The 12,549-nt window shown below is 36.7% G+C and overlaps 1 protein-coding gene across 1 annotated transcript; it reads right to left on the bottom strand.

The window, feature by feature from the left end:
- Positions 1–7,033: 7,033 nt before the first annotated feature.
- On the bottom strand, positions 7,034–10,335 carry LOC111619370. The gene has a single exon (XM_023361076.1). It carries the CDS (start codon positions 10,329–10,331, stop codon positions 9,414–9,416), a length of 918 nt encoding a protein of 305 aa, XP_023216844.1. The 5' UTR covers positions 10,332–10,335; the 3' UTR covers positions 7,034–9,413.
- Positions 10,336–12,549: the final 2,214 nt, after the last annotated feature.

The raw sequence follows: 12,549 nt of genomic DNA, 5'->3' as shown, positions 1-12,549 counted from the left end.
CAATGGCTCTGCCTCGGCAATTGATGTCCAGACTGCCCCACATTGATTATGGCCATTGAAATCACCAAAAAAAAGGAATGGAGTTAGCAGCTGTTCAACTAATGCATCCAATTCATCCTCGTTGGCTCTGACATCTGGTAGCAAGTATATAGAGCAAACTGTGACAGTTACTCCAATAGAAATTCTGACTGCCACAGCTTGCAAATCAGATGTTATTTGTACCGGCAAGGATGGGATGTGATTAGAAACTACAATAGCCACACCTCCACTGGCACGGTTGTGGCTATCATCATCCTTGCAGTAGAAATCGAATCCTTTTAAAAAGATTTCTTTTCCAGGTTTTAGATGGGTTTCCTGGAGTGCCACACAAAAAATGAAGTAGATGATGTCATGTGTTTAATGTCAGAGAAGTTGTTGCAGAAACCACGACAGTTCCATTGGATTATTTTGTAATCCATTATGTGTTTGAGGCAGCATTTTTAGCAAGTTTATCCCTCTTTAATTTCACAGGGGCTTTTTCTTTTACAGGTGAGGTTGGTGGCGTCACCCCCTTATTATTTTCTTCATCAGAGATATCAGAGAATTCACTCATAGAGTGATCATCTGATTTTTTACATTTAGAGAGAGCAACTTTCACTCTCTGTTTGTTTAGCGGGTTCTTGCTTGCCTTTTCTGAACCCAAGTTTCTCGTTATTACCCCTATTTTAGGTAGGGGTGTTTTTGTTTTTGTACTCTCCTTTGCTGTTGTTTCTTCTGATGGTAGTAATAAACACTTTGCATGGCGAGTAAGAGATTCACAACTACTTTATTCACAACTACTTTATTTACAAAAAGAAATTTTTTTAAATAAGACGAACGCTTTCTTGTTTACCATAAAAATAGAGTAAAGGAATCAACCATCAGTTCTTTACCCCAAAGTCGAAATTATTGATAATTAGATGATTCCATCATCCTTACGAAACAGTTTAAACATGGCATCTGTGCTTTTCAATGAAAATATTTTTAGCAGTGGCAGCGCGCGACTGCAGGACAAGAATGTTCCTTACAGAGTCACCATATTAGTTCCTTAGTTCTCTGGCCACGTCATAGTTTCCTGCTCTGTACTGTACAGTACATAACAGAAGAAAAGTAATATTATGTAAATACAAGATTAAGTAGCCGAAGTTTAAACTATTATGTAAATTCATATTGTTATATAATTATAATAATAATAATGAAAACTGTTTGTTTTTTCCAGTCTAAAGCTAGGCTTTCCGGTCCGAAAAATTCATAATTTGTAATCAAAATAAATAAAAATAAAGTTGTCTTCCGATTAAAATATGTCCTGTTAAAATTGGTATAAACGTGGCTCCGATTGCACGAGTATATCTTAATTAAAGAAAAGAATTTTTTTAAAGTTTTTTCAAAAATTTTAATTGATCCAGAGATTTAAAAACTTTGCTAAAATGATATTTTAGGAATATGATAATTCTAAATCGCGTTTAAATTTGAATTTAAAAATTCGATTGCCGCAGAAAGGAATCTTTTCTTTAAATATCGTTCGAAACGTCGAATTCCGTCATTCTGTTTCTGCTGCAAACAAGATAAGCATCGCTATGAACGATCGTCAGGAAAAGAAAGCCCCGGAAAAAAAACCCGAGTCGAGGGAAGTGACTCCTTCAAACATACACATGCTTCCGGTATTTAAGGATGAGAGAAAAAAAATTTTCGACGTCGAAAAAAAATAATATTAACAAAATAATAAAAACAAAACAAAAATAATATTAACAAGAACCTTAGCATCGACATCCATAAAAACTGGCTTCAATTATTAAAATAAAATAGAATGTTTATACAGTCGCAGGCGAGGCTGTGTGCAACACTCGGAGAAGGGTAATGTTACAAATTACGAGGCATGCGGGGGAGTCCGTCAAGTCGGGAAAAAAGAGGGGAGGGGAAGGGAGCGGGAAGTACGGACACACAAGTCACAACTATCGACGTAACAGACTGAAGAGGGGCGAAAGCCCGAAACGCGTTTCTGTAAGAAGTAAATGTAGGTGATGGAATTATTTGCCAAGTGTCTATAAATGCACCAAGTCGTGACATAGAATCAGAAGAAACAGTCGAAAAAAAAATCGTCGACTCCAAAAACAAGATAGTCGACGCCAAGAGAAAAATCCTGGAGGCTAAAAGAAAAATAAAGAAGATCATTATAAAAAAGAACATAGAAAGCAAGGTAATTGAAATATCGGGGATGCCAAAAAAATTAAAACGTAAGAGAAGATCGAAATTGAAAAGAAAGAGCAATAGTAAGAAAAGAAGCAAGAAGGAAGGTAAACGACAGGCTAGAAGGGCTAGTGATAATGAAGAGTAGCAGGGCGTCGAAGAAAAGGAAACAGAATAGCTATATTCCTATAGTCTAGCAAACAAACGGCTCTTTTCAGAGCCATTTTTTATTGGTGAAGAGTAGTGAAATCGATTCTAATAAACAAGGCTTAATGTCGTAGATTCGGTTTGATTTTAAATTTTGAAGCGTTTCGAACGTCGTTTAGAGTGAAATTTGACTTTTCGATTATTTAATAATTTAATTTTTATATATCAAATAGAAAAATTATCGAAGAAAATGACTCCTTCCGACGAAGAGATGCTTCGGAAATTTAAGAAAGCCAGAAAAAAAATCGTCGACGCCGAAAGAAAGATCCTCGACTCCAAAAGAAAGATAAAAAAGATCGTTCTAAAAAACCATATAGAAAACAAGATAACTGAAATACCGGGAATATCAAAAATATCAAAAGCTAAGAGAAGACAATCAAAATTAAAAAGAACAAGGAGGAGTAAGATACAATTCCTGTTATTAAATACAATTCCTTAAATAACAAATTCATCATATTATCGTCCAGGTTTATTATTATTTAAAATACAGTAATTTGTAGTAATTCAAACACAAATTATCAATATTTATTGTATTTACTTATTAATTTGCATACAGTTAGGTTAAATCATTCTACTACTTAAGCAACAGCAATATAATTTAACATATATAATATATGAAGTACTTTAATAAAATTTTAATTTAAATTAAAACACGATCAATTTTTCAAATAATAATAATTTTCTAGTCTAATATAGCAAATTTAGTTAATTCAAAACTTTAATTAGTTTTCATTTTTTTAACAATCTAAACGCTTAATTGGCTCAATTTTTCTATCATATTTTTCCTGGGTAGTTCAATTATAACTTTTACATTCAATTTTGTTATTTATATGCCTATATATTTAATGATAATTTTTTATAAGATATTAAATGGATACTTTGAGACAATTATCTAAAGCTAAATAAAATAGGTTTGTTTATGAGTGTACAGTATAAGCCTATACAGCAGGAATGGCCAACTTATGTGTACATAAGATCTACTTTTTATCTTAAAAATGTGTCGCGATCGACTCGTTGTCTGGAGCATAGTCTAAGTTAGAGATGGGCAACCCGCGGCCATAGTTGCATAAAATATGCATAAATATATCAATTTTCTAGCTTAAGAAGCATGCAGCAAAAATTCAAATGTTATTTTCTACAAGTTATGTATGTGAATAATTTTTCCTGTAATGAATTTAGTAAAAATTAAAACAAGAAACCGGCTAACAGTTCAGAAGCAACCCACGTCAGTTCAAAAGTTTTGAAATGCAGCCCTTACACAGAAAAAAATTGCCCCTCCTTGGTCTAAGTGGCAAGGGGGAGGGCGGTGTGAAATACATACTATGTTTAAATAGATAAGAAAAGCCACATTTTAATTTATAACACGAAGAAAAAATACATTTTAAACAGAAAAAAAATTGAAACTCAACGTTGTCACTTTCGGGGACCACCACTTCACCCTTCCTCTCTCTTCCGTGTCCCGACCTACTCTCACTGTCCCTTCTTTTTTTCGGTTTTACGACGCTTTGTCGACATTTCTTATTCCCCTTTTACAACTGTAAGCAAATGGATTACACATGGACCGAAAAAACCGCTTCTTAGAGAGAACGAGGAGATTTGATATCACTACAGTTGCGTTCAGTTACAAATTAAAAGTGTAACACATTAAGTCAAGACATCGCAAACGATCAACCAAAACTGGTTTCGCAATTGACTTGTTGTCAGTGATGATAGCCAAAGAGGAGAATGCAGGCCAATCTGCCGTTTCAAGTTTCCAGCGTGTTGGATGGTCTGTTTCACAGCTTTCTCTGCCTTGATATTTTAGAAATATTGGGAAGTGGTCGCTAGAGAGTGGATTAGATCCTACCTCCCATGAAAATGCTGAAAACAGGTTTGGAGTTGCTAATGATAAATCAATGGCAGTGAATGTTCTTGTTAGGGCATGGAAGTATGTCACTTCTCCAGTATTAAATACATATATTTTCTGATTGCCGATAAATCTCTCAATGGCTCTGCCTCGACGATTGATGTCGAGAGTGCCCCACATAGGATTGTGGCCATTGAAATCTCCAAGTAAAAAAAATGGTGTTGGCAGCTGTTCAACCAAGGTATCCAATTCATTCTCATTGGCTCTGACATCCGGTGGCAAGTATATAGAACAAACTGTGACAGTTACTCTGATTGAAATCCTGACTGCCACAGCTTGCAAATCAGTGGTTATTTGTACCAATAAGGATGGAATGCGATTAGAAACCAGTATAGCCACAGCGCCACTGGTACGGTTGTGGCTATCATCGTCCTTGCGGTAGAGATCGAACCCTTTCAATGAAATTCTTTCTCCAGGTTTTAGATGGGTTTCTTGAGTGCCACACAGAGAGATGAGGTATATGATGTCAAGTATTTAATGTCAGAGAAGTTGTTGCGAAAACCACGACAGTTCCATTGGATTATTTTATAATCCATTATGTGTTTGAGGCAGCATTTTTAGCAAGGGTATCCCTCTTTAATTTCACAGGAAGTTTTTCTTTTGGGGGATGATGTTGGTTTTTTCACCTCCATATTAGGCTCTTCATCAGATATATCAGAGAACTCTCATGGACTGAGTCTCCGATCTTTTACATTTAGAGAGGGCTGCTTTCACTTTTTGTTTGTTAAGTGGGTTCTTATTTGCTTTCTTTGAACAGACATTTCTGGTTACTAACCCTGCTTTCAGAAGTGATGTTTTTGAATTGATATTCTCCTTTTCTTCGGTTTCTTTTGATTGGATTAGCAAACATTTTGCATAGCAAGTAAGAGATTCTTTTGGGGAAACAGAAATATCTGTTTAAACTCCACATGTCTTTGTAAATTTCAAAACAGCTGCAAATGTCTTCTGATTCAAAGGTGCACTTAAAGTGGCCATGCGCCGAGCTTCTGAATAAGGTAGACAGTTAACTGTTTTCACGCGCTGAATCCTTCTCTCTCTCTGCCATGCAGGGCATTTCTGAGAGTAGGCAGGATAGGCGTCTTTGCAATTCACACAGCATGGAGTATTGGTACACTCAGTACTCTGGTGACCTTCAATTCCAAACTGTGTGCATGTGCTTTTCCCACAACAGGATGTTTGTGAATGTCCAAATCGTTGGCATTTCAAGCAACGCAGCAGATTTGGAACATACAGAGAAATGAAGATGATCCACGTAAAGGACAGCCAAAAACTGCAACTACCGAAGAAAATATCGAGAAGATACACAATATGGTTCTAGATGATCGACGATTAAAGGTGTATGAGATAGCTAAGGCTGTAGGCATCTCAGAAGAAAGGGTAAGGCACATTTTACACGTAGAATTTAGTATGAGAAAGCTTTGTGCAATATGGGTGCAGCATTTGTTAAATGGTGATCATAAACAAATGAGGAATCGACTTTCTCAGCAATGTTTGCGCCATTTTAAAAAAGATCCAACTGATTTTCTGCGCAGATTTGTTATGATGTATGAAACATGGGTTCATCACTTTCCCAGATCAAAACAACAGTCCAAACAGTGGGTAGAAGCTAATGGCTCTGCACTGAAGAAAGCAAAGACAATTGCATTGGCTGGAAAGGTTATGGCTAGTATTTTTTATGATTCCAAAGAGATTCTTTCAATTGACTACCTGTCAAAGGGTCAAACAATTAATGGGAAATACTATGCACATCTTCTTGACCAGATAGATGAAAAAATTAGAGAGAAAAGGCCTGGTTCGCGAAAGAAAATAATCCTCTTTCACCAGAACAATGCACCCGCTCACAAAAGTGCTTTGTCAACGGGAAAATTGAGGGATTTCAAGTATGAATTATAGAAACATCTTCCCTATTTGCCAGATTTGTCTCCCTCTGACTTTCAATCATTCCCAAATTTTAAAAAATTTTTGGCGGGAAAACATTTTGGGTCAAGTGAAGAGGTGATAGCAGCAGCAGTAAATGATATTTTGAAGACCTTCCAGAATCGCACTTCAGGAATGGAATACTGTTATTGGAAAAATATTGGACAAAGTGTATTGAACTAAAGAAAGACTACATTAAGAAATAAATGCATTTTTAATATAAAAAACTCATTTTTTCACTACTAGACCGAGAAGTTTTCACCTTGCCCTCGTAGCATGGAAAATAATCAAATTGTGGTAGCAGACAAGAGAAATGTGGTTGCCGGATATAGATCTATGATTAGAGGGGTGAAAAATTATGATAAAAATAAAGGAACTCCTCTAGTCATGGCTGTTGTCCCTGAAAAGGTGTATATCCCATAAAGGGTTAAAGAACATTTCTCTGCCAGCAGCAGAAGGTGATGATGGCATCCAAAAATCAGAGACCTGCTGCTGCTGGGGCAATCGCACCCCGAGAGGAGAAAGAAGACTCTACCTGCTATTACAATCTAGCAGAAGGGCCTAGCTCTCCGCTGGAACCTAGTGATAGCAGCGATGAGTCATCATCCNAATTCTGACTGCCACAGCTTGCAAATCAGATGTTATTTGTACCGGCAAGGATGGGATGTGATTAGAAACTACAATAGCCACACCTCCACTGGCACGGTTGTGGCTATCATCATCCTTGCAGTAGAAATCGAATCCTTTTAAAAAGATTTCTTTTCCAGGTTTTAGATGGGTTTCCTGGAGTGCCAACGAAAAAGACGGAGATGGAGGCCTTAAAACAAATGTGTATTAAATAAAACTTGTTTATATTTTTTGAGTATTGAAAACATTTTTAACAAAACTAAAAAGTATGCAATTCTGCTGGACATAATCGGCATTATATCTAAGCCTAACTCATATATAAAAACAGCTCATTATTCACAGCAAATCAGATGATTATGGTTGTACAAAATCGGTTACATTTTTAAATTTCTGAATAAATAGTGCTAACTCGCAAATTTTTAAAAAATATATTAAAAACATTATAAATTAGACTAATACGCACTCCATAACAAGTCTTATCAAACCAAATGAAAAAAATCCGGTTACTTATTTTTGTGGGTGAAGCTAAATGTGGAAGTTTTTTATTAAGGAAAATCCTATACCACTCCTGGTTTAGTATAAATAACACCTGAGTGTCAGGAATAGTTTCAAAAAGCACCTTCTAATAAAAGAAAATGACGACAGTTGATTGCTGGAAATTAGCAAAAATAAATAGCAAGTTTTTTTTTGAATGTTTAGTATTATTATTACATATATATAAATTAACTTTTATTGTACAGATAATCCAGAAGTTATAATCAATTGTCAGGTGTTTAAATTTCAAAATAAGACCCTCTTACAACTCTACAATGTGTTCTTAACGAGGCAGATTAGATATGTGGAGGTTAATTCAAAAAATTTTGGAATTGTTAATTTCATTCATCCTGAAATTACAATGAAGAAAATTAACCCCCAGTGAAAAAAAACTGTTAGATTTTGTAACAGCTTGCATAAGCTCATTTTAACATATCGCAGTAAAAATGATGGCAATCAGCAGATGTACCACAAGAATATTGTATTCACTATCAACAATTTTTTCAAAAAATACGGTTTTATTTTTTTAAAAGTGGGAAAATCGAAAAATGTTTAGTTAAGAGTGAAGTGATGTTCATTAAATCGACTCGTTAGATGTTGAAAAATTCCAGGAAAAAAAATTTTCCGAAATTAAAATGCGATGTCCCCACATTATTAATCCTGTTTTTAATATATCATATTTCAGAAATAATGAATATATATTTTTTATTATATAGAATTATTGGACATATTTTGACAATCATCGAGGAAAAAAATTAGATTAAATTTTTGTAAATAAAAACACAATTTTTATATTTTACATGGATGTTTTTCCCATTGTTTTTTCAGCTGTGTGAATAATACTTGAAGTGACAACTTCAACTGCATCATTAATATCAGCAGTATTGACCATTTCCTCTGTAATGTCAGCCACAGGATAAAATGCAAGCCAATCTGCCGTATCAAGTTTACAGCGTGGAGGACAAGCTGTTTCACAACTTTCTCTGCCTCGATATTTTAGAAATATTGGGAAGTGGTCACTAGAGAGTGGATTACATCCAACCTCCCATATAAATGCTGAAAACAGGTTTGGACTCGCTAATGAAAGATCAATTGCAGTGAATGTCCTTGTTGGGGCGTGGAAGTATGTCACTTCTCCAGTATTAAATAAATATATTTCCCGATTGCCGATAAATCTCTCAATGGCTCTGCCTCGACGATTGATGTCGGCACTGCCCCACATAGGATTGTGGCCATTGAAATCACCCAGTTAAAGGAATGGAGTTGGCAGCTGTTCGACTAATGAATCCAATTCATCCTCATTGACTCTGACATCTGGTGGCAAGTATATAGAACAAACTGTGACAGTTACTCCAATAGATATTCTGGCTGCCACAGCTTGCAAATCAGTGGTTATTTGTACTGGCAAGGATGGGATGTGATTGGAAACCAAAATAGCCACACCTCCACTGGCACAGTTGTGGCTATCATCATCCTTGCGGTAGAGATCGAATCCTTTTAAAGAAATATTTTCTAAAGGATTTAGATGAGTTTCCTGGAGTGCCACACAGAGAAATTGAATAGATGATGTCAAGTATTTAATGTCAGAGAAGTTGTTGCGAAAACCACGACAGTTCCATTGGATTATTTTATAATCCATTATGTGTTTGAGGCAGCATTTTTAGCATGAGTATCCCTCTTTAATTTCACAGTGAGTTTTTCTTTTGGAAGTGATATTGGTTTTGTCACCTCCTAATTAGTCTCTTCTTCAGAGATATCAGAGAACTCCCTCATGGACTGAGTCTCTGATCTTTTAGCTTTAGAGTAGGCTGCTTTTAATTTTTGTTTGGTAAGTGGGTTCTTATTTGCTTTCTTAGAACCCACGTTTCTGGTTACTACCCCTGTTTTAGGTATGGGTGTCTTTGTCTTGATGCTCTCCTTTTCTTCGGTTTGTTTCGATTGGATTAGCAAACATTTTGCGTGGCGAGTGAGAGATTCTTTTGGGGAGACAGAAATATCTGTTTGTACCCCACATGTTTTAGTATATTTTAACTGCAGCAGCAAATGTCTTTTGTTTCGTTAATGCACTTGGGATGGCCATGCGACGGGCCTCTGTGTATGATATGTTATTTACGGTTTTAATCCGTTGGACCTCTTTTTCTCTCTGCCAGGCAGGACATTTTCGGGAGTAGGAAAGATGAGCATCTTTACAGTTTACACAGCATGAGGTACTTTTACATTCAGTGCTGTTGTGGTCTTCCATCCCACACTGTGCACATACGCTTTTGCCTCGACAAGATGTTTGTGAATGTCCAAACCGCTGGCATTTGAAGCAACGCAACGAATTTGGAATGTAAGGACGAACGGGGCAGCGCAGATATCCTGCAGTAATGAAGGATGGCAATGTTGTCTTGTCAAATGTCACAATTAAATGTTTTGTTGGTATTAACTTACCGTCTCGACGAATGGAGATACGTCGAACAGCAGTGACACCTTGATCTGAAAGACCGATCTGAATATCTGCTTCACCTTCAGACATTAGGTCGGTCTCAGATATCACACCACGTGATGAGTTTAAACTTTTGTGTGTTGTGATTGAAACTCCCATATCTCCGAGTGTTTTCATTGACAGAAGCTTTGTTGTTTGTTGAGGAGAGGCTGTTTCCACCAGGAGGTCACCTGACCTCAATTTCTGTATTTTCCTTAAATGCCCTATGGTTGATTCAAATAATTTATGGATCAAGAATGGGGAACACTTAGATAAAGGTTTTTCTCCAGTTGCGTGGACTACTAAGTACGCTGGCTGACTGGAGGTCTTTTCATTTGTTGTCGTTGTTGGCTTGTCTAAATTTTTTGTTTTTTGAGAATCCATATTTAAAAATAGATATTCAGCTCCTAGTGACCCCACCCACCATGGGGCCCAACAAGGGGATGCCGTCACATGGAAGAGTACCATAGACCGTCACACCAGGGTTTCCCAGGAGCTATACCCTCACAATGCAGTCAAGAAGAGCACATCTTTTCTGATGTGTCCGCCCGGTCTGCATCGATCAGTTGACTCCAAGCCGAGGTCAAGAATGACTCAACGACCAGCCGATTGACTCAAACGGAGCCTGATTTGAGCCTCCCGTTTATCCGAAGCAGGGGCCAAAGCAGTGTGTTGGGGACGTTATGTTGCCCCTCAACTACCAGGATCCCCCTTTCCAGCATACGGGACACCACGCACGGCAAACACGTGGGTGGGCGTTCAGATCCCAGGGATGGTAAAGAAAAGTTACTAAACCATCTCAGGGAGGTCCCCTCACCACGGACAGGAACCCACATCGAGGGGCCCCTGCTTTAAGAAGTGGTGTTTTTCTCTTGATACTCTCCTTTTCTTCAGTTTCTTTTAATTGGATTAGCAAACATTTTGCGTGGCAAGTAAGAATTGTTTTAAAAAAAAAAAAAAACAGTAATACCTGTCTGAACTCCACGTCTTTGTGGATTTCAAAACAGCAGCAAATGTCTTCTGTTTCAAAAATGCACTTAAAGTGGCCATACACCTAGCCTCTTAGTACAATAAACTGTTAGCTGTTTTCACACACTGAATCTCTCTCTCTCTGCCATGCAAGGCATTTTCAGGAGTATGAAAAGTGGGAATCATTGCAGTTAACACAGCATGGGGTACAGGTACACTCAGTACTCTCGTTACATTCAGCCCCACACTGTGCACATACATTCTTCCCACCGCAAAATTCCTGTGAATGTCCAAACCTCTGGCATTTGAAGCAGTGTAGTGGGCAATGCAGATATCCGGCTGTAATAACAGACGGCAATGTGGGCTTGTTAAATGTCAGAATTAGATGTTTACTAGAAATCACCCTGCTGTCTCAACAAATGGAGATGAGCCAGACATTAATGACACCTTGATCCGAAAGGCCCATCAATATATCTGATTCGTTAGTTAGGGTTTATTAGCGCAAGGGCCACATACGCCAAGCTGCACCATGTCAAATAATATAGTTATATACAATAATAAATATATAAATATATAATGTATTATATCAAATATAAATAAATAAAATAATCAACACAGTATATATAAATATAAGCTAAATAAATAATTACATATGTTTATAAATATTATTCACTTTCAAAAAATTCAGAGGTTTGTCAAAATGTTGTCTATGACTTTGATCGAAAGCAATGCAGTTGCAAAGTATGTGTTTCACACTTAGATTTCAGTTGGAAAACTCACATACTGGCTGGTATTCACATTTCAAAAGGTATTGATGAGTAAACAGAGTACGCCTAATTATCAGACGACTAAGAATAACTTCACATCTGTCACACTGTTTATTACGTGTCCAATTTTCTATCATCAGTTTGATCTCATGTAATTTGTTGTGGATTTGTGCATTCCACATAATTTGCCATCTCTCTGCTAGTCATTAAAAAATGACTAGCTTCAAATCACCTCCTTCATTACGCATTGTATGCTGTGGAAGACTTGCTGAATTTGCAGCTGTGTCGACTTCTTTATTATCTTTTATATCTACATGGCCTGAAACCAAACAAAATTTTATAGAAAAATTGCTTGCAAAAAGATGGCAAAACAGTTTACGAATTTTAGTCACTATGGAGTGGAAACTAGATTCCAGTAAGATCAAAGCCTAAAGTGAACTAACTGAGTCAGTGTAAATCATGCAGAAACAATGACCTTTCCTATTTATATATTTTAAAACAAAATAAATAGCCTGCAACATCGCAGAATAGATGAAAGAATTCAGTGCTATTTGTTCTGCCAACATTTCATCCTGGCAAACAAAAGCTAAGCCAACATAGTTATTCAATTTAGATCCATCAATGTTTATAGGAATTAAGTTGCTGTCACAATAATGAATTTCTGCGAAGTGCTGTCTATAGACATAGTCTGACGTGGTTTCTTTCGAAAACTGCTTTAACCTTAAATCAACATCTATAAGTAAGGTGAACCATGGTAAAATACCATTAACCTCAACATGTGAACTGTAACATTAGACTCCTGTTTACCATTCTCTCGAAAAGTTTACAGAGACAACTCGTCAGAGAGATTGGTCTATAATTAGAGGGATTCTTGCGGTCTTTACCTAGCTTGGGAATGGGAACAATAATAGATAGCCTCCAAGGGTCAGGAAAAGTATGTTCTGTAAATA

Source organism: Centruroides sculpturatus, unplaced genomic scaffold (assembly GCF_000671375.1).
Source record: "Centruroides sculpturatus isolate CEXI.00-Female unplaced genomic scaffold, Cexi_2.0 scaffold174, whole genome shotgun sequence".
Taxonomy (NCBI): Eukaryota; Metazoa; Arthropoda; class Arachnida; order Scorpiones; family Buthidae; genus Centruroides; species Centruroides sculpturatus.
This window is presented reverse-complemented; position numbering and strand designations above follow the sequence as displayed.

Bases quoted from the DNA above. Each gene is read 5' to 3' on its own strand.
- LOC111619370 (XM_023361076.1), bottom strand. From the start codon at position 10,331: ATGGTACTCTTCCATGTGACGGCATCCCCTTGTTGGGCCCCATGGTGG.